This window comes from Oncorhynchus gorbuscha, linkage group LG05 (assembly GCF_021184085.1).
Source record: "Oncorhynchus gorbuscha isolate QuinsamMale2020 ecotype Even-year linkage group LG05, OgorEven_v1.0, whole genome shotgun sequence".
Classification (NCBI taxonomy): domain Eukaryota; kingdom Metazoa; phylum Chordata; class Actinopteri; order Salmoniformes; family Salmonidae; genus Oncorhynchus; species Oncorhynchus gorbuscha.
In genome coordinates this window covers 97,575,235-97,598,776 of record NC_060177.1, presented here as the reverse complement: position 1 = coordinate 97,598,776, position 23,542 = coordinate 97,575,235, and the positions used below count along the sequence as shown (strand labels likewise).

The 23,542-nt window shown below is 43.8% G+C and overlaps 1 protein-coding gene across 12 annotated transcripts in view; it reads left to right on the top strand.

The window, feature by feature from the left end:
- Positions 1 to 22,949, top strand: part of smarca2 (SWI/SNF related, matrix associated, actin dependent regulator of chromatin, subfamily a, member 2) — a 123,339-nt gene extending 100,390 nt beyond the window's left edge. For 9 of the 12 annotated variants that reach the window (XM_046351546.1, XM_046351545.1, XM_046351544.1 and 6 more), the window contains 3 exons: positions 19,345 to 19,505; positions 22,718 to 22,731; positions 22,884 to 22,949. In XM_046351546.1, the coding sequence (XP_046207502.1) occupies positions 19,345 to 19,505; positions 22,718 to 22,731; positions 22,884 to 22,935 (227 nt within the window). In that variant the 3' untranslated portion in view covers positions 22,936 to 22,949. Of the gene's footprint in view, positions 1 to 19,344; positions 19,506 to 19,690; positions 20,104 to 22,717; positions 22,732 to 22,883 lie in introns of those variants that run through there. The other 3 variants (XM_046351547.1, XM_046351543.1, XM_046351542.1) reach the window with 2 other exon arrangements.
- The last annotated feature ends 593 nt before the right edge of the window (positions 22,950 to 23,542 follow it).

Below are 23,542 nucleotides of genomic sequence, written 5' to 3'. Positions count from 1 at the left end.
TAATTCAGATTTAACCCCATCTATCAAGATGGCCTGAGTTCTGTCGCTGAAATAATTCTGAAACTATAAACAACCTGTATATACCAACCTGTATACCTACCTGTATACCTACCTCTATATACCAGGCCTATTTTTTATCATTTCTTCAGCAAAACAGAATGATCAACAGTGTTGAACGCCTTTGACAGATCAATAAACAAAGCAGCACAGCTCTTTGTAGCATCCAAGGCATTGACAAGATCATTAACAATTGCGTGGTTGCTATGGTAGTACTATGCCCAGATTGGTGTATATTAAGAAAACAAATATCAGATAAAAAGGAACAAAATTGTACATTTAACCAAGGATTCAAGAATCTTAGCTAAACAAGGTAGTCTTGAAATGGGGCGATAGTTGTCAAGATCATTTGTATCCCCACCCTAATAGAGTGATAGATGTCTACATCATTTATATCCCCACCCTAATGGAGTGATAGATGTCTACATCATTTGTATCCCCACCCTAATAGAGTGATAGTTGTCAAGATCATGTGTATCCTCACCCTAATGGAGTGATAGATGTCTACATCATTTATATCCTCACCCTAATGGAGTGATAGATGTCTACATCATTTGTATCCCCACCCTAATGGAGTGATAGATGTCCAGGTCATTTATATCCCCACCCTAATGGAGTGATAGATGTCTACATCATTTGTATCCCCACCCTAATGGAGTGATAGATGTCTACATCATTTATATCCCCACCCTAATGGAGTGATAGATGTCTACATCATTTATATCCCCACCCTAATGGAGTGATAGATGTCAAGATCATTTGTATCCCCACCCTAATGGAGTGATAGATGTCTACATCATTTGTATCCCCACCCTAATGGAGTGATAGATGTCCAGGTCATTTGTATCCCCACCCTAATGGAGTGATAGATGTCTACATCATTTATATCCCCACCCTAATGGAGTGATAGATGTCAAGATCATTTGTATCCCCACCCTAATGGAGTGATAGATGTCCAGGTCATTTATATCCCCACCCTAATAGAGTGATAGTTGTCAAGATCATTTGTATCCCCACCCTAATGGAGTGATAGATGTCTACATCATTTATATCCCCACCCTAATAGAGTGATAGATGTCTACATCATTTGTATCCCCACCCTAATGGAGTGATAGATGTCTACATCATTTATATCCCCACCCTAATGGAGTGATAGATGTCCAGGTCATTTGTATCCCCACCCTAATGGAGTGATAGATGTCCAGGTCATTTGTATCCCCACCCTAATAGAGTGATAGATGTCTACATCATTTATATCCCCACCCTAATAGAGTGATAGATGTCTACATCATTTGTATCCCCACCCTAATGGAGTGATAGATGTCCAGGTCATTTGTATCCCCACCCTAATGGAGTGATAGATGTCTACATCATTTGTATCCCCACCCTAATGGAGTGATAGATGTCTACATCATTTATATCCCCACCCTAATGGAGTGATAGATGTCCAGGTCATTTGTATCCCCACCCTAATGGAGTGATAGATGTCTACATCATTTGTATCCCCACCCTAATGGAGTGATAGATGTCCAGGTCATTTGTATCCCCACCCTAATGGAGTGATAGATGTCCAGGTCATTTGTATCCTCACCCTAATGGAGTGATAGATGTCTACATCATTTGTATCCCCACCCTAATGGAGTGATAGATGTCTACATCATTTGTATCCCCACCCTAATGGAGTGATAGATGTCTACATCATTTATATCCCCACCCTAATAGAGTGATAGATGTCCAGGTCATTTGTATCCTCACCCTAATGGAGTGATAGATGTCCAGGTCATTTGTATCCTCACCCTAATGGAGTGATAGATGTCCAGGTCATTTGTATCCTCACCCTAATGGAGTGATAGATGTCTACATCATTTGTATCCCCACCCTAATGGAGTGATAGATGTCTACATCATGTGTATCCCCACCCTAATGGAGTGATAGATGTCTACATCATTTGTATCCCCACCCTAATAGAGTGATAGATGTCCAGGTCATTTGTATCCCCACCCTAATAGAGTGATAGATGTCCAGGTCATTTGTATCCCCACCCTAATAGAGTGATAGATGTCTACATCATTTATATCCCCACCCTAATAGAGTGATAGATGTCTACATCATTTGTATCCCCACCCTAATGGAGTGATAGATGTCTACATCATTTATATCCCCACCCTAATGGAGTGATAGATGTCCAGGTCATTTGTATCCCCACCCTAATGGAGTGATAGATGTCTACATCATTTGTATCCCCACCCTAATGGAGTGATAGATGTCCAGGTCATTTGTATCCCCACCCTAATGGAGTGATAGATGTCCAGGTCATTTGTATCCTCACCCTAATGGAGTGATAGATGTCTACATCATTTGTATCCCCACCCTAATGGAGTGATAGATGTCTACATCATTTGTATCCCCACCCTAATGGAGTGATAGATGTCTACATCATTTATATCCCCACCCTAATAGAGTGATAGATGTCCAGGTCATTTGTATCCTCACCCTAATGGAGTGATAGATGTCCAGGTCATTTGTATCCTCACCCTAATGGAGTGATAGATGTCTACATCATTTGTATCCCCACCCTAATGGAGTGATAGATGTCTACATCATTTATATCCCCACCCTAATAGAGTGATAGATGTCTACATCATTTGTATCCCCACCCTAATGGAGTGATAGATGTCCAGGTCATTTGTATCCTCACCCTAATGGAGTGATAGATGTCTACATCATTTGTATCCCCACCCTAATGGAGTGATAGATGTCTACATCATTTGTATCCCCACCCTAATGGAGTGATAGATGTCTACATCATTTATATCCCCACCCTAATAGAGTGATAGATGTCCAGGTCATTTGTATCCCCACCCTAATGGAGTGATAGATGTCCAGGTCATTTGTATCCTCACCCTAATGGAGTGATAGATGTCTACATCATTTGTATCCCCACCCTAATGGAGTGATAGATGTCTACATCATTTATATCCCCACCCTAATAGAGTGATAGATGTCTACATCATTTGTATCCCCACCCTAATGGAGTGATAGATGTCCAGGTCATTTGTATCCCCACCCTAATGGAGTGATAGATGTCTACATCATTTGTATCCCCACCCTAATGGAGTGATAGATGTCCAGGTCATTTGTATCCCCACCCTAATGGAGTGATAGATGTCTACATCATTTATATCCCCACCCTAATGGAGTGATAGATGTCTACATCATTTGTATCCCCACCCTAATGGAGTGATAGATGTCTACATCATTTGTATCCCCACCCTAATGGAGTGATAGATGTCTACATCATTTGTATCCCCACCCTAATGGAGTGATAGATGTCTACATCATTTGTATCCCCACCCTAATGGAGTGATAGATGTCCAGGTCATTTGTATCCTCACCCTAATGGAGTGATAGATGTCTACATCATTTGTATCCCCACCCTAATGGAGTGATAGATGTCCAGGTCATTTGTATCCTCACCCTAATGGAGTGATAGATGTCTACATCATTTGTATCCCCACCCTAATGGAGTGATAGATGTCCAGGTCATTTATATCCCCACCCTAATGGAGTGATAGATGTCTACATCATTTGTATCCCCACCCTAATGGAGTGATAGATGTCCAGGTCATTTATATCCCCACCTAATGGAGTGATAGATGTCTACATCATTTGTATCCCCACCCTAATGGAGTGATAGATGTCCATCATTTGTATCCCCACCCTAATGGAGTGATAGATGTCTACATCATTTGTATCCCCACCCTAATGGAGTGATAGATGTCTACATCATTTGTATCCCCACCCTAATGGAGTGATAGATGTCCAGGTCATTTGTATCCCCACCCTAATGGAGTGATAGATGTCCAGGTCATTTGTATCCCCACCCTAATGGAGTGATAGATGTCCAGGTCATTTAATAGAGTATCCCCCCCACCCTAATGGAGTGATAGATGTCCAGGTCATTTGTATCCCCACCCTAATAGAGTGATAGATGTCCAGGTCATTTGTATCCCCACCCTAATAGAGTGATAGATGTCCAGGTCATTTGTATCCCCACCCTAATGGAGTGATAGATGTCCAGGTCATTTGTATCCCCACCCTAATAGAGTGATAGATGTATCCTCACCCTAATGGAGTGATAGATGTCCAGGTCATTTGTATCCCCACCCTAATGGAGTGATAGATGTCTACATCATTTATATCCCCACCCTAATGGAGTGATAGATGTCCAGGTCATTTGTATCCCCACCCTAATGGAGTGATAGATGTCTACATCATTTGTATCCCCACCCTAATGGAGTGATAGATGTCTACATCATTTATATCCCCACCCTAATAGAGTGATAGATGTCCAGGTCATTTGTATCCCCACCCTAATGGAGTGATAGATGTCCAGGTCATTTGTATCCTCACCCTAATGGAGTGATAGATGTCCAGGTCATTTGTATCCCCACCCTAATGGAGTGATAGATGTCTACATCATTTGTATCCCCACCCTAATGGAGTGATAGATGTCTACATCATTTGTATCCCCACCCTAATAGAGTGATAGATGTCCAGGTCATTTGTATCCCCACCCTAATAGAGTGATAGATGTCCAGGTCATTTGTATCCCCACCCTAATGGAGTGATAGATGTCTACATCATTTATATCCCCACCCTAATGGAGTGATAGATGTCTACATCATTTGTATCCCCACCCTAATGGAGTGATAGATGTCTACATCATTTGTATCCCCACCCTAATGGAGTGATAGATGTCCATCATTTGTATCCCCACCCTAATGGAGTGATAGATGTCTACATCATTTGTATCCCCACCCTAATGGAGTGATAGATGTCCATCATTTGTATCCCCACCCTAATGGAGTGATAGATGTCCAGGTCATTTGTATCCCCACCCTAATGGAGTGATAGATGTCTACATCATTTGTATCCCCACCCTAATGGAGTGATAGATGTCTACATCATTTGTATCCCCACCCTAATGGAGTGATAGATGTCTACATCATTTATATCCCCACCCTAATAGAGTGATAGATGTCCAGGTCATTTGTATCCTCACCCTAATGGAGTGATAGATGTCCAGGTCATTTGTATCCTCACCCTAATGGAGTGATAGATGTCTACATCATTTGTATCCCCACCCTAATGGAGTGATAGATGTCTACATCATTTGTATCCCCACCCTAATGGAGTGATAGATGTCTACATCATTTGTATCCCCACCCTAATGGAGTGATAGATGTCCAGGTCATTTGTATCCTCACCCTAATGGAGTGATAGATGTCTACATCATTTGTATCCCCACCCTAATGGAGTGATAGATGTCTACATCATTTATATCCCCACCCTAATGGAGTGATAGATGTCTACATCATTTGTATCCCCACCCTAATGGAGTGATAGATGTCCAGGTCATTTGTATCCCCACCCTAATAGAGTGATAGATGTCCAGGTCATTTGTATCCCCACCCTAATAGAGTGATAGATGTCTACATCATTTATATCCCCACCCTAATGGAGTGATAGATGTCTACATCATTTGTATCCCCACCCTAATGGAGTGATAGATGTCTACATCATTTGTATCCCCACCCTAATGGAGTGATAGATGTCCAGGTCATTTGTATCCCCACCCTAATGGAGTGATAGATGTCTACATCATTTGTATCCCCACCCTAATGGAGTGATAGATGTCCAGGTCATTTGTATCCCCACCCTAATGGAGTGATAGATGTCCAGGTCATTTGTATCCCCACCCTAATGGAGTGATAGATGTCTACATCATTTGTATCCCCACCCTAATGGAGTGATAGATGTCTACATCATTTGTATCCCCACCCTAATGGAGTGATAGATGTCTACATCATTTATATCCCCACCCTAATGGAGTGATAGATGTCCAGGTCATTTGTATCCCCACCCTAATGGAGTGATAGATGTCTACATCATTTGTATCCCCACCCTAATGGAGTGATAGATGTCTACATCATTTATATCCCCACCCTAATGGAGTGATAGATGTCTACATCATTTGTATCCCCACCCTAATGGAGTGATAGATGTCCAGGTCATTTGTATCCCCACCCTAATGGAGTGATAGATGTCCATCATTTGTATCCCCACCCTAATGGAGTGATAGATGTCTACATCATTTGTATCCCCACCCTAATGGAGTGATAGATGTCTACATCATTTATATCCCCACCCTAATGGAGTGATAGATGTCCAGGTCATTTGTATCCCCACCCTAATGGAGTGATAGATGTCCAGGTCATTTGTATCCCCACCCTAATGGAGTGATAGATGTCTACATCATTTGTATCCCCACCCTAATGGAGTGATAGATGTCTACATCATTTATATCCCCACCCTAATGGAGTGATAGATGTCTACATCATTTGTATCCCCACCCTAATGGAGTGATAGATGTCCAGGTCATTTGTATCCCCACCCTAATGGAGTGATAGATGTCTACATCATTTGTATCCCCACCCTAATGGAGTGATAGATGTCCAGGTCATTTGTATCCTCACCCTAATGGAGTGATAGATGTCTACATCATTTATATCCCCACCCTAATGGAGTGATAGATGTCTACATCATTTGTATCCCCACCCTAATGGAGTGATAGATGTCTACATCATTTGTATCCCCACCCTAATGGAGTGATAGATGTCTACATCATTTGTATCCCCACCCTAATAGAGTGATAGATGTCTACATCATTTGTATCCCCACCCTAATGGAGTGATAGATGTCCAGGTCATTTGTATCCCCACCCTAATGGAGTGATAGATGTCTACATCATTTGTATCCCCACCCTAATGGAGTGATAGATGTCCAGGTCATTTGTATCCCCACCCTAATGGAGTGATAGATGTCTACATCATTTGTATCCCCACCCTAATGGAGTGATAGATGTCCAGGTCATTTATATCCCCACCCTAATGGAGTGATAGATGTCTACATCATTTGTATCCCCACCCTAATGGAGTGATAGATGTCCAGGTCATTTATATCCCCACCCTAATGGAGTGATAGATGTCTACATCATTTGTATCCCCACCCTAATGGAGTGATAGATGTCTACATCATTTGTATCCCCACCCTAATGGAGTGATAGATGTCTACATCATTTGTATCCCCACCCTAATGGAGTGATAGATGTCCATCATTTGTATCCCCACCCTAATAGAGTGATAGATGTCCAGGTCATTTGTATCCCCACCCTAATGGAGTGATAGATGTCCAGGTCATTTGTATCCCCACCCTAATGGAGTGATAGATGTCCAGGTCATTTGTATCCCCACCCTAATGGAGTGATAGATGTCCAGGTCATTTGTATCCCCACCCTAATAGAGTGATAGATGTCCAGGTCATTTGTATCCCCACCCTAATAGAGTGATAGATGTCCAGGTCATTTGTATCCCCACCCTAATGGAGTGATAGATGTCCAGGTCATTTGTATCCCCACCCTAATAGAGTGATAGATGTATCCTCACCCTAATGGAGTGATAGATGTCCAGGTCATTTGTATCCCCACCCTAATGGAGTGATAGATGTCTACATCATTTATATCCCCACCCTAATGGAGTGATAGATGTCCAGGTCATTTGTATCCCCACCCTAATGGAGTGATAGATGTCTACATCATTTATATCCCCACCCTAATGGAGTGATAGATGTCCAGGTCATTTGTATCCCCACCCTAATAGAGTGATAGATGTCCAGGTCATTTGTATCCCCACCCTAATGGAGTGATAGATGTCTACATCATTTATATCCCCACCCTAATGGAGTGATAGATGTCCAGGTCATTTGTATCCCCACCCTAATGGAGTGATAGATGTCTACATCATTTATATCCCCACCCTAATGGAGTGATAGATGTCCAGGTCATTTGTATCCCCACCCTAATGGAGTGATAGATGTCTACATCATTTATATCCCCACCCTAATGGAGTGATAGATGTCCAGGTCATTTGTATCCCCACCCTAATGGAGTGATAGATGTCCAGGTCATTTGTATCCCCACCCTAATGGAGTGATAGATGTCTACATCATTTATATCCCCACCCTAATGGAGTGATAGATGTCCAGGTCATTTGTATCCCCACCCTAATAGAGTGATAGATGTCCAGGTCATTTGTATCCCCACCCTGAGGGTCAGTTTGTTTATCTGGAGTATCCCCACCTAATCGGTGTCCTGTGAAATCTAATGTATCCCCTCAATTCTCATCTTTTTGTATCCCCACCGGAGGATGGAGCCCTAGATGTCCAGGTCATTTGCCCCAGGACTACCTGGACATAGATGACTCCATCATTTGTATCCACCTGGCCATGCTGCTGTCCAGTTTCACAGGACCATGTCCCAGGAGTACCTGATAGATGAGGACTTTGTATCCCCAGTCCAATGGAGGATAGATGCTCCTGCTCCAGTTTCATTTGTTCTGCCTTACTATTATTCAACCATCTGGTCATTTATGAACATTTGAACATCTTGGCCATCATTTGTATCCTCCACCTGGCAAGCCAGATAGATGACTGGCCATATGCTATAATTCTCTCATTCTTTCCCTCTCTAATAGAGGACCTGAGCCCTAGGACCGTTATATCCCCAGGACTAATGAGTGATAGATGGCTCCTTGCTGTCCCCAGTCCATCTGACTGTGCTGCTGCTCCAGTTTCAACTGTTCTGCCTTATTATTATTTGACCATGGGTCATTTATGAACATTTGAACATCTTGGTCATGTTCTGTTATAATCTCTATCCCCACCCAATGAGTGATAGATGTCCAGGTCATTTGTATCCCCACCCTCTCTAGAGTTTCTTCCAGGTTTTATATCCTTTCTAATGGAGTTTTAGACCGTGCTTTTACACCTGCATTGTTTGCTGTTTGGGGTTTTAGGCTGGGTTTCTGTACAGCACTTTGAGATATCAGCTGATGTACGAATGGCTATATAAATAAATTTGATTTGATAGATGTCCAGGTCATTTGTATCCCCACCCTAATAGAGTGATAGATGTCCAGGTCATTTGTATCCCCACCCTAATAGAGTGATAGATGTCCAGGTCATTTGTATCCCCACCCTAATGGAGTGATAGATGTCCAGGTCATTTGTATCCCCACCCTAATAGAGTGATAGATGTATCCTCACCCTAATGGAGTGATAGATGTCCAGGTCATTTGTATCCCCACCCTAATGGAGTGATAGATGTCTACATCATTTATATCCCCACCCTAATGGAGTGATAGATGTCCAGGTCATTTGTATCCCCACCCTAATGGAGTGATAGATGTCTACATCATTTATATCCCCACCCTAATGGAGTGATAGATGTCCAGGTCATTTGTATCCCCACCCTAATGGAGTGATAGATGTCCAGGTCATTTATATCCCCACCCTAATGGAGTGATAGATGTCTACATCATTTATATCCCCACCCTAATGGAGTGATAGATGTCCAGGTCATTTATATCCCCACCCTAATGGAGTGATAGATGTCTACATCATTTATATCCCCACCCTAATGGAGTGTTAGATGTCCAGGTCATTTGTATCCCCACCCTAATGGAGTGATAGATGTCTACATCATTTATATCCCCACCCTAATGGAGTGATAGATGTCCAGGTCATTTGTATCCCCACCCTAATAGTGATAGATGTCCAGGTCATTTGTATCCCCACCCTAATGGAGTGATAGATGTCTACATCATTTATATCCCCACCCTAATGGAGTGATAGATGTCCAGGTCATTTGTATCCCCACCCTAATGGAGTGATAGATGTCCAGGTCATTTGTATCCCCACCCTAATGGAGTGATAGATGTCTACATCATTTGTATCCCCACCCTAATGGAGTGATAGATGTCCAGGTCATTTGTATCCCCACCCTAATGGAGTGATAGATGTCCAGGTCATTTGTATCCCCACCCTAATGGAGTGATAGATGTCCAGGTCATTTGTATCCCCACCCTAATGGAGTGATAGATGTCTACATCATTTGTATCCCCACCCTAATGGAGTGATAGATGTCCATCATTTGTATCCCCACCCTAATGGAGTGATAGATGTCCAGGTCATTTGTATCCCCACCCTAATGGAGTGATAGATGTCCATCATTTGTATCCCCACCCTAATGGAGTGATAGATGTCTACATCATTTGTATCCCCACCCTAATGGAGTGATAGATGTCCAGGTCATTTGTATCCCCACCCTAATGGAGTGATAGATGTCTACATCATTTGTATCCCCACCCTAATGGAGTGATAGATGTCTACATCATTTGTATCCCCATGGAGTGATAGATGTCCAGGTCATTTGTATCCCCACCCTAATGGAGTGATAGATGTCTACATCATTTGTATCCCCACCCTAATGGAGTGATAGATGTCTACATCATTTATATCCCCACCCTAATGGAGTGATAGATGTCCAGGTCATTTGTATCCCCACCCTAATGGAGTGATAGATGTCTACATCATTTGTATCCCCACCCTAATGGAGTGATAGATGTCTACATCATTTGTATCCCCACCCTAATGGAGTGATAGATGTCCAGGTCATTTATATCCCCACCCTAATGGAGTGATAGATGTCTACATCATTTATATCCCCACCCTAATAGAGCGATAGATGTATCCCCACCCTAATGGAGTGATAGATGTCTACATCATTTATATCCCCACCCTAATGGAGTGATAGATGTCTACATCATTTGTATCCCCACCCTAATAGAGTGATAGATGTCCAGGTCATTTATATCCCCACCCTAATAGAGTGATAGATGTCCAGGTCATTTATATCCCCACCCTAATGGAGTGATAGATGAATCCTCACCCTAATGGAGTGATAGATGTCTACATCATTTGTATCCCCACCCTAATGGAGTGATAGATGTCTACATCATTTGTATCCCCACCCTAATGGAGTGATAGATGTCCAGGTCATTTATATCCCCACCCTAATGGAGTGATAGATGTCTACATCATTTGTATCCCCACCCTAATGGAGTGATAGATGTCTACATCATTTGTATCCCCACCCTAATGGAGTGATAGATGTCTACATCATTTGTATCCCCACCCTAATGGAGTGATAGATGTCTACATCATTTGTATCCCCACCCTAATGGAGTGATAGATGTCCAGGTCATTTATATCCCCACCCTAATGGAGTGATAGATGTCTACATCATTTATATCCCCACCCTAATGGAGTGATAGATGTCTACATCATTTGTATCCCCACCCTAATGGAGTGATAGATGTCTACATCATTTGTATCCCCACCCTAATGGAGTGATAGATGTCTACATCATTTGTATCCCCACCCTAATAGAGTGATAGATGTCCAGGTCATTTATATCCCCACCCTAATGGAGTGATAGATGTCCAGGTCATTTATATCCCCACCCTAATGGAGTGATAGATGTCTACATCATTTATATCCCCACCCTAATAGAGTGATAGATGTCTACATCATTTGTATCCCCACCCTAATGGAGTGATAGATGTATCCTCACCCTAATGGAGTGATAGATGTCCAGGTCATTTGTATCCCCACCCTAATGGAGTGATAGATGTATCCTCACCCTAATGGAGTGATAGATGTCCAGGTCATTTGTATCCCCACCCTAATGGAGTGATAGATGTCCAGGTCATTTGTATCCCCACCCTAATGGAGTGATAGATGTCTACATCATTTGTATCCCCACCCTAATGGAGTGATAGATGTCCAGGTCATTTGTATCCCCACCCTAATGGAGTGATAGATGTCCAGGTCATTTGTATCCCCACCCTAATGGAGTGATAGATGTCCAGATCATTTGTATCCCCACCCTAATGGAGTGATAGATGTCTACATCATTTGTATCCCCACCCTAATGGAGTGATAGATGTCTACATCATTTGTATCCCCACCCTAATGGAGTGATAGATGTCTACATCATTTGTATCCCCACCCTAATGGAGTGATAGATGTCTACATCATTTGTATCCCACCCTAATGGAGTGACAGCTCTTATGCAGCTGAACATGCTTTTGGAATACCTCCTAACTATGTTAAATTAAAATGTGGGCCACTGAGCCAGTAATAAGGGGAGCTGCACACTTCAGCAGACCAGGCTCTAGAAGATCAGCCCCTGGGGATTTGATGTTGTCTAATGTTAACAAAGTATCCCTGAACTTCTTCATCAGTGAATTTCAGAAAATAAAAAGAAAATAATCATTCAATAGATTTTCACCATCAACATCCAAACTACTCTTTTCAAGAGCTGGCTTTGAAATGCAATCTAATATAAAGCCTGCAGAGATAAAATGGTGATTAAATGCATTAAATATATTCATTTTGTCAGTAATAGGGCCAGAATCTAAATTAATTTATTGGGGGAGAGAAGTAGAGACACAACCCTTCAGTGATAAAACAACTTTCCAAAATGTATCTGGGTTCCCTGTACATGCAGATAGTGTATTAACATAATAATCAGATGTATTTCACACGGAGTTCTCAAATCGCCTGAAAGACTGCCAGTCTGGGCCCGAGTCTGAATCTAGCTTTGGCCCAGGCAGCAGCTCTGTTGTGTATGACTTCAGATAGCTCTGGACTGAACCAAGGGCAAGACCTATTTTTAATTCCATTTTTTTGGGAGCATGTTTATCTACAATACAATTGAAAACATTTCATAAGTGGTTCAGAGCCAACTCTGGGTCAGGTATAGATGCAATACAATCAAAGTCACCAAAATTAAGGTCACATTGAAATGTTTAAAATTCTTCTTGTTGATAAAACAAGGTTTAAAACTAGGCATTTGTAAATCCCTCACACATTCATTGGGACAATGGTCATTACTATCCAAAGCTAATACCCTAATCCCAGCATATTTCTCTGGAGTATTTGTACCTAAACTCAGCAAAAAAAGAAACGTCCCTCTTTCAGGACCCTGTCATTCAAAGATAATTACTAAAAATCCAAATAACTTCACAGATCTAAATTGTAAAGGGTTTCAAATGCATGAAGCTCCCGACGAACAGTTATTGTACTGATGTTGCTTCCAGAAGTTAGGGGTGGTATACAGAAGATAGCTCTATTTGGTAAAAGACCAGGTCCATATTATTGCAAGAACAGCTGAAATAAGCAGAGAAACAGCCGTCCATCATTACTTTAATACATGGAGGTCGGTCAATCTGGAAAACTTCACAAGAACTTTGAAAGTTTCTTCAAGTACAGTCGCAAAAACCATTAAGCGCTATGATGAAACTGGTTCTCATGAGAACCGCCACAGGAAAGGAAGACCCAGAGTTACCTCTGCTGCAGAGGATAAGTTCATTAGAGTTACCAGCCTCAGATTGCAGCCCAAATAAATGCTTCATAGAGTTCAAGTAACAGACTGCATGAATCAGGCCTTCATTGTCAAAATGCTGCAAAGAAACCACTACAAAAGGACACCAATAAGAAGGGACTTGCTTAGGCCGAAACATAAGCAATGGACATTAGACCGGTGGAAATGAGTCCAAATTTGAGATCATTGGTTCCAACTGCTGTGTCTTTGTGAGACACAGAGTAGGTGAGCGGATGATCTCCGCATATGTGGTTCCCACCATTAAGCATGGAGGAGGAGGTGTGATGGTGTGGGGGTGGTTTGCTGGTGACACAGTCAGTGATTTATTTATAATTCAAGGCAAACTTAACCAGCATGGCTTCCACAGCATTCTGCAGCGATATGCCATCCCATCTGGTTTGGGCATAGTGGGACTATCATTTGTTTTTCAACAGGACAATGACCCAACACACATCCAGGCTGTGTAAGAGCTATTTGACCAAGGAGAGTGATGGAGATGGAGTGCTGCATCAGATGACCTGGCCTCCACAATCACCTGACCTCAAACCAACTGAGATGGTTTGAGATGAGTTGGACCGCAGAGTGATGGAAAAACAGCCAACAGGTTCTCAGAATATGTGGAAACTCCTTCAAGACTGTTGCAAAAGCATTCCATTCCATTGAAGAATGTCAAATAATACATATCTTTTTAGTTGTTTAACATTTTTTTGGTTACTACATGATTCCATACAGTATGTGTCATTTCAACATTTTGATGTTTTCACTGTCATTCTACAATGTAGAAAATAATACAAATAATTTGTAAGTCGCTCTGGATAAGAGTGTCTGCTAAATGACTTAAATGTAAATGTAAATAAAGAACAACCCTTGAAATAGTAGGTGTGTCCAAACTTTGACTGGTACTGTAGTAAAAAATGTATGCACACATGACTGTAAGTCGCTTTGGATAGAAGTGTCTGCTAAGTCGCATCTGTAGTAAATACTCTGCTGTCTCACTACCATCTATTGTTTGTAGTGAATACTCTGCTGTCTCACTACCATCTATTGTCTGTAGTGAATACTCTGCTGTCTCACTACCATCTATTGTCTGTAGTGAATACTCTGCTGTCTCACTACCATCTATTGTCTGTAGTGAATACTCTGCTGTCTCACTACCATCTATTGTCTGTAGTGAATACTCTGCTGTCTCACTACCATCTATTGTCTGTAGTGAATACTCTGCTGTCTCACTACCATCTATTGTCTGTAGTGAATACTCTGCTGTCTCACTACCATCTATTGTCTGTAGTGAATACTCTGCTGTCTCACTACCATCTATTGTATGTAGTGAATACTCTGCTGTCTCACTACCATCTATTGTCTGTAGTGAATACTCTGCTGTCTCACTACCATCTATTGTCTGTAGTGAATACTCTGCTGTCTCACTACCATCTATTGTCTGTAGTGAATACTCTGCTGTCTCACTACCATCTATTGTCTGTAGTGAATACTCTGCTGTCTCACTACCATCTATTGTCTGTAGTGAATACTCTGCTGTCTCACTACCATCTATTGTCTGTAGTGAATACTCTGCTGTCTCACTACCATCTATTGTCTGTAGTAAATACTCTGCTCTGCGTCTCACTACCATCTATTGTCTGTAGTGAATACTCTGCTGTCTCACTACCATCTATTGTCTGTAGTGAATACTCTGCTGTCTCACTACCATCTATTGTCTGTAGTGAATACTCTGCTGTCTCACTACCATCTATTGTCTGTAGTGAATACTCTGCTGTCTCACTACCATATATACTCTAGTCTATTCCGTAAACTTCATTATACTGTACCTATTTAATTAGGTTTCTCTCTGCTCATCCCTCTCTCTCTCCTCATGAGTGTGTTTATTAAGAAGTGCATCAGAGATTTCATACCCACTGTGACTATTAAACCCTACCCTAACCAGAAACCGCGAATGGATGGTGGCATTCGCACAAAACTGAAAGTGCGATCCACCAAAATTTAACCATGTAAAGAGATCTGGAAATATAGCTGAATTTAAACAGTGTACTTATTCCCTCCACAAGGTAATCAAACAAGCAAAATGCCGGTACAGGTACAAGGTGGAGTCGCAATTCAACGGCTCAAATACGAGACGTATGTTTATTTTTTATTTTACCTTTATTTAACTGGGCAAGTCAGTTAAGAACTAATTCTTATTTTCAATGACGGCCTAGGAACAGTGGGTTAACTGCCTGTTCAGGGGCAGAACGACAGATTTGTACCTTGTCAGCTCGTGGTTTTGAACTTGCAACCTTCCGGTTACTAGTCCAACGTTCTAACCACTAGGCTACGCTGCCGCCCCAATGCGGCAGGGTCAACCGGAAATCACGGACTACAAAAACAGCCACTTCACAGACACCGACGTGACACTTCCAGACACACTAAACAACTTCTTTGCCCGCTTTAAGGATAATACAGTGCAACTGTCGAGGCTCGCTAACAAAGACTGCGCCCCCCCCTTCTCCGTGGCTGACGTAAGTAAAACATTTAAACTTGTTAACCCTCACAAGGCTGCTGGCCCAGACGGCATCCTTAGCCGCATCCTCAGAGCATGTGCAGACCAGCTGGCTGGAGTATTTGCGGACATATTCAATCTCTCACTATCCCTGATCAACGACAGGACAGCCTACAGGGAGGAGGTGAGGGCACTTGGAGTGTGGTGTCAGAAAAACTACCTCTCACTCAACGTCAACAAAACAACGGAGAAGATGGTGGATGTCAGGAAACAGCAGAGGGAGCACCCCCTATCCACATCGAGGAGCACCCCCCACATATCGAAGGCACCCCCTATCCACATCGAAGGCACCCCTTATCCACATCGAAGGCACCCCCTATCCACATCGAAGGCACCCCCTATCCACATCGAAGGCACCCCTATCCACATCGAAGGCACAGCATTGGAGAAGGTGGAACGTTTTTCTATTAGTTCCTGGGTGTTCACATCACAAACAAACTGGATTTGTCCACTCACACAGACAGCGTGGTAAAGAAGGAACAACAGCGACTCTTTAACCTCAGGAGGCTGAAACCAAAACCCTGACATACCTTTACAGATGCACAATCAAGAGCATCCTGTCGGGCTGTATCACAGCCTGGTGCGGCAACTGCTCCGCCCACAACCATAATGCTCTCCAGAGGGTAGTGAGGTCTGCACAACACATCACCGGGGACAAACTACTTTGTTGTCTGGTTCTCTTCCTTTTTAATTAGATTTATTTCTCAATGATTTTCTTAGATTTCTCCAATCATTATCGAACCATTTTTCATTATCTATTCTTTTTGGATTAGCCAAGTTTGTCAACCTTCATTGCTACATGAGAATGTTAAGGCTAAAAAGTTGTCCAGGAGAGATTGTATTGTTTGGCTACTGGTAGATGTCTGTACTGTTCGCACACCATCTATAGGCCTGTTTAGTACCATGTAATTTATTGGGCCGTAATGCTTTCTCTCTCTCTCCTCATCCCCCTTTTTCCTCATCCCTCTCTCTCTCTCTCACCTCTCACCCCTCTCTCCTCATCTCTCTCTTTCCCCCCCCTCTCTCCTCATCTCTCTCTTTCTTTCACCCCCCCTCTCTCCTCATCTCTCTCTTTCTCCCCCTCTCTCCTCATCTCTCTCTTTCTCCCCCTCTCTCCTCATCTCTCTCTTTCTTCCCCCCTCTCTCTCCTCATCTCTCTCTCTCTCCTCACACCCTCTCTCCTCATCTCTCTCTCTCTCCTCACACCCCTCTCTCCTCATCTCTCTCTTTCTTCCCCCTCTCTCCTCATCTCTCTTTCTTCCCCCTCTCTCCTCATCTCTCTTTCTTCCCCCCTCTCTCCTCATCTCTCTTTCTTCCCCCCTCTCTCCTCATCTCTCTTTCACCCCCCTCTCTCCTCATCTCTCTCTTTCACCCCCCTCCTCTCTCCTCATCTCTCTCTTTCTTCCCCCTCTCTCCTCATCTCTCTTTTCTTCCCCCTCTCTCCTCATCTCTCTCTCTTCTTTCACCCCCCTCTCTCCTCATCTCTCTCTTCTTCCCCCTCTCTCCTCATCTCTCTTTCTTCCCCCACTCTCTCCTCATCTCTCTCTTTCTTTCACCCCCCTCTCTCCTCATCTCTCTCTTCCCCCCTCTCTCCTCATCTCTCTCTTTCTTTCACCCCCTCTCCCTCATCTCTCTCTTTCCCCCCCTCTCTCCTCATCTCTCTTTCTTCCCCCTCTCTCTCCTCTCTCTCTCTCTTCTTCCCCCCCCTCTCTCCTCATCTCTCTCTCTCTCCTCACACCCCTCTCTCCTCATCTCTCTCCTCATCTCTCTCTCCTCTCTCTCTCTCTTCCCCCCCTCTCTCCTCATCTCTCTCTCTCTCTCTCACACCCCCCTCTCTCCTCATCTCTCTCTTTCTTCCCCCTCTCTCCTCATCTCTCTTTCTTCCCCCTCTCCCCTCATCTCTCTATTTCTTCCCTCCCTCTCTCCTCATCTCTCTTTCTTTCAACCCCCTCTCTCCTCATCTCTCTCTTTCTTTCCCCCTCTCTCCTCATCTCTCTCTTTCTCCCCCCTCCTCATCTCTCTCTTTCTCCCCCTCTCTCATCTCTCTCTTTCTCCCCCCCTCTCTCCTCATCTCTCTCTTTCTCCCCCCTCTCTCCTCATCTCTCTCTTTCTTCCCCCCCCACCCTCTCTCCTCATCTCTCTCTTTCTTCCCCCCCCCTCTCTCCTCATCTCTCTCTTTCTTTCCCCCTCTCTCCTCATCTCTCTCTTTCTTTCACCCCCCCCTCTCCTCATCTCTCTCTTTCTTTCCCCCCCCTCTCTCCTCATCTCTCTCTTTCTCCCCCTCTCTCTCATCTCATCTCTCTCTTCCCCCCACCCTCTCTCCTCATCATCTCTCTCTCTCTCCCCACACCCTCTCTCCTCATCTCTCTCTCTCTCCTCATCTCTCACCCCTCTCTCTCTCATCTCTCTCTCCTCACACCCCTCTCTCCTCATCTCTCTCTTTCTTCCCCCCTCTCTCCTCATCTCTCTTTCTTCCCCCCTCTCTCCTCATCTCTCTCTTTCTCCCCCCCTCTCTCTCCTCATCTCTCTCTTTCTTTCAACCCCCTCTCTCCTCATCTCTCTCTCTTTCTTTCCCCCCTCTCTCCTCATCTCTCTCTTTCTTTCACCCCCTCTCTCCTCACACCCCTCTCTCTCCTCATCTCTCTCTTTCTTTCACCCCCTCTCCTCATCTCTCTCTTTCTTTCCCCCTCTCTCCTCATCTCTCTCTTTCTTTCACCCCCCCTCTCCTCCTCACCCCCTCTCTCTCCTCATCTCTCTCTTTCTTTCACCCCCCCTCTCCTCACACCCCTCTCTCTCATCTCATCTCTTTCTTTCTTTTCACCCCCCTCTCCTCACACCCCTCATCTCTCTCTTTTCAAATGCAATTACATTTAAGAGCTTTATTGTCATGGGAAACATATGTTAACATTTCCAAAGTAAGTGAAGTAGATAATAAAAAAAGAGTTATATTTAAATTGTGTTTGTTCTTCACTGGCTGCTTCTTTTCTTGTGGCAGCAGGTCACAAATCTTGCTGCTGTGATGGCACACTGTTGATCTCTCTCGCTCTCCTCATCTCTCTCTCTCCTCATCTCCCTCTCTCTCTCCTCATCTCCCTCTCTCTCCTCATCCCCCTCTCTCTCTCCTCATCTCCCTCTCTCTCTCTCTCCTCATCTCCCTCTCTCCTCTCTCTCTCTCCTCATCTCCCTCTCTCTCTCCTCATCCCCCTGTCTCTCCCTCTCCTCATCCCTCTCTCTCTCTCTCCTCATCCCTCTTGCTCTCTCTCCTCATCCCTCTCTCTCCTCATCCCTCTTGCTCTCTCTCCTCATCCCTCTTGCTCTCTCTCCTCATCCCTCTCTCACTCCTCATCCCCCTCTCACTCCTCATCCCCCTGTCTCTCCTCTGCAGCTAATTCAGTGAGGGTGAAGATAATGCTAGGTAAGGACGGTGGCGGTAGCAGCATCGGAGCCCGTCACCATAACAAGGACAAAGGCAAGAAGAGACTGAGTCGCTCCAAGGTCAAACCCGTCGTCAGTGACGATGACAGCGACGAAGATCAGGATGACAACGTAAGTCAGCATGACAATCTGCTGGGGTTCAGGGATGTTTTCAGACTAACAGGGTAAAGGTGTTTGACCTGCTGTTTTCTTATGATGCTATCTCTCTCCATGTCTCTTTCTCTCTCTCTCTTTCCCTCTTACCATGCTTCTCTCTCTCTCCATATGTCTCTCTCTTTCTCTCAATTTAATTCAAGGGCATGGGAAACAAACTCAGCAAAAGGACCCTGTCTTTCAAAGATAATTCGTAAAACTCCAAATAATTTCACAGATCTTAATTGTAAAGGGTTTAAACACTGTTTCCCATGCTTGTTCAATGAACCATAAACAATTACTGAACATGCACCTGTGGAACGGTCGTTAAGACACTAACAGCTTACAGACGGTAGGCAATTAAGGTCACAGTTATGAAAAGTTAGGACACTAAAGAGTCCGTCTACTGACTCTGAAAAACACCAACGTTCACGCTCCTCTGCGTGAACGTTCCGTAGGCATGCTGCAAGGAGGCATGAGGACTGCTGATGTGGCCAAGACAATAAATTGCAATGTCCGTACTGTGAGACGCCTAAGATAGCGCTACAGGGAGACAGGACGGACAGCTGATCGTCTTCGCAGTGGCAGACCACGTGAAACAACACCTGCACAGGATCGGTACATCCGAACATCACACCTGCGGGACACCGAGTTATACCCAGGAACGCACAATCCCTCCATCAGTGCTCAGACTGTCCTCAATAGGCTGAGAGAGACTGGCATGGCCAGCGAAAAGCCTGGATCTCAATCCCAGCACGTCTGGGAACTGTTGAATTGGAGGGTGAAGGCTTTGGCCATTCTCCCAAAAAATGTCTGTGCACTTGCAGGTGCCTTGGAGGAGTGGGATAACATCTCACAGGAAAAACTGGCAAATCTGGTGCAGTCCATGGGGATGAGATGCACTTCAGTACTTAATGCAGCTGGTGGCCACACCAGATACTGACTGTTACTTTTGCTGTTGCCTCCCCTTTGTTCAGGGACACATTACATTTCTGTTAGTCACATGTCTGTGGAACTTGTTCAGTTTGTCTCAGTTGTTTAATATTGTTATGTTCATACAAATATTTACACATGTTTGTTGAAAATAAACCCAGTTGACAGTGAGAGGATGTTACTTTTTTTGCTGAGTTTATGTTATCATTGACAAAGCAAGTGAGGTAGATAATAAACAAAAGTGAAATAAACAATACAAATTATCAGTAAACATTACACTCACAGAAGACTCTCAATGTCTCTCTTTCCCACTCTCCATCTCTCTCCATGTCTGTCTCCATCCCCATGTTTCTATCTCTCTCCATGTCTCTCCATCCCCATGTTTCTCTCTCTCTCTCTCCATGTCTCTCCATCCCCATGTTTCTCTCGCTCTCCATGTCTCTCTCCATCCCCATGTTTCTCTTTCTCTCCATGTCTCTCTCCATCCCCATGTTTCTCTCTCTCTCTCCATGTCTCTCCATCCCCATGTTTCTCTCTCTCTCCATGTCTCTCCATCCCCATGTTTCTCTCTCTCCATGTCTCTCTCCATCCCCATGTTTCTCTCTCTCTCCATGTCTCTCTCCATCCCCATGTTTCTCTCTCTCTCCATGTCTCTCCATCCCCATGTTTCTCTCTCTCTCTCCATGTCTCTCTCCATCCCCATGTTTCTCTCTCTCTCCATGTCTCTCTCCATCCCCATGTCTCTCTCTCCATCCCCATGTTTCTCTCTCTCTCCATGTCTCTCCATCCCCATGTTTCTCTCTCTCTCCATGTCTCTCCATCCCCATGTTTCTCTCTCTCTCCGTGTCTCTCCATCTCCATGTCTCTCCATCCCCATGTTTCTCTCTCTCTCCATGTCTCTCCATCCCCATGTTTCTCTCTCTCCATGTCTCTCTCCATCCCCATGTTTCTCTCTCTCTCTCCATGTCTCTCCATGTCTCTCCATCCCCATGTTTCTCTCTCTCCATGTCTCTCTCCATCCCCATGTTTCTCTCTCTCCATCCCCATGTTTCTCTCTCTCTCCATGTCTCTCCATCCCCATGTTTCTACTCTCTCTCTCTCTATCCCCATGTTTCTCTCTCTCTCCATGTCTCTCTCCATCCCCATGTTTCTCTTTCTCTCCATGTCTCTCTCCATCCCCATGTTTCTATCTCTCTCTCCATGTCTCTCTCCATCCCCATGTTTCTCTCTCTCCATGTCTCTCTCCATCCCCATGTTTCTCTTTCTCTCCATGTCTTCTCCATCCCCATGTTTCTCTCTCTCCATGTCTCTCTCCATCCCCATGTTTCTATCTCTCTCCATCCCCATGTTTCTCTTTCTCTCCATGTCTCTCTCCATCCCCGTGTTTCTATCTCTCTCTCCATGTCTCTCTCCATCCCCATGTTTCTCTCTCTCCATGTCTCTCTCCATCCCCATGTTTCTCTCTCTCCCATGTCTCTCTCCATCCCCATGTTTCTCTCTCTCTCCATGTCTCTCTCCATCCCCATGTTTCTCTCTCTCTCTCTCCATGTCTCTCTCCATCCCCATGTTTCTCTCTCTCTCTCCATGTCTCTCTCCATCCCCATGTTTCTCTCTCACTCTCCATGTCTCTCTCCATCCCCATGTTTCTCTCTCACTCTCCATGTCTCTCTCCATCCCCATGTTTCTCTTTCTCTCCATGTCTCTCTCCATCCCCATGTTTCTATCTCTCTCCATGTTTCTCCATCCCCATATTTCTATCTCTCTCTCTCATGTCTCTCTCCATCCCCATGTTTCTCTTTCTCTCCATGTCTCTCTCCATCCCCATGTTTCTATCTCTCTCCATGTTTCTCCATCCCCATATTTCTATCTCTCTCTCTCATGTCTCTCTCCATCCCCATGTTTCTCTCTCTCTCTCCATGTCTCTCTCCATCCCCATGTTTCTATCTCTCTCCATGTTTCTCCATCCCCATGTTTCTATCTCTCTCCATGTCTCTCTCCATCCCCATGTTTCTCTCTCTCCATGTCTCTCTCCATCCCCATGTTTCTCTCTCTCCATGTCTCTCTCCATCCCCATGTTTCTCTCTCTCTCCATGTCTCTCCATCCCCATGTTTCTCTCTCTCCACTCATGTCTCTCTCTCTCTTTCTTTCTCTCCATGTTTCTCTCCATGTCTCTTTCTCTCTCTCTCTACTCATCTCTCTTTCTTTCTCCATGTTTATCTCCATTTCTCTCTTTCTCTCTTTCTCTGCTCTTCTGCAGTTCAGGAGGAAAAGGTAAGTTATGCTTCTCTCTCCTCTTCTCTCTTATCTTTGTTCTCTGAGCTATTCTAGAGTTGGTTGTTAGGTTGTTAATTCCTGTGGTCTGGTGAAGTCTCAGCCCAGCAGGTCCACTGTTGATGACCTCATAGTGTTGTCTTCCTCTGCAGAATCAGTCTGAGGAGAGCAGAAGTGAAGATGAGTGAAGAAGAGGAAGGCTGATCCTTTGGACTTAACAAGAAAATCCTTTCTTTTATTTTCTACAGTATGGCACTTCTTCAATCATTTTGGTTTTGTTTGTTCTTTCTACTATATGGATGTTTTCTGTCAGAGCTGTCCCCACCATAGTGATGGCATGTGACTATGTTATTAGTACAGACAGGATGACAGACAGACAGGGTTTTCTATGGCAATATTCTTATTAGTTTACCCTACAGGAATATTTTAAAGATCAAACGTTGTGGAGAATCTATATTTTATGCGTATTTGTACATTTTATATATTTATGTTTTAATTCAATGGGATTAATAACAAATTCAGAATCAACAACATTTGGTTACAAATAACACATATGCTTGCAAATGCTTAGTTTATATAATTGCTTTTTTTTAAAGTGTTTATATCATGGCAGTATAGATATATCGTATCTAATGTTATATTTCCCACTACTCAGTCCCATCAGCATTAGTCTCCTATAGAGCTCCCCAGCTTGTAGTCCAAACAACAGGAAATGATTTGCCTCTGGTTTGTCCAGCCGTTCCTAGAATACGGAAAGAATGGGGTTTTGGAATAAAGGCAGAAAATAAGGTCTAAGGTTAACACAGGCTTA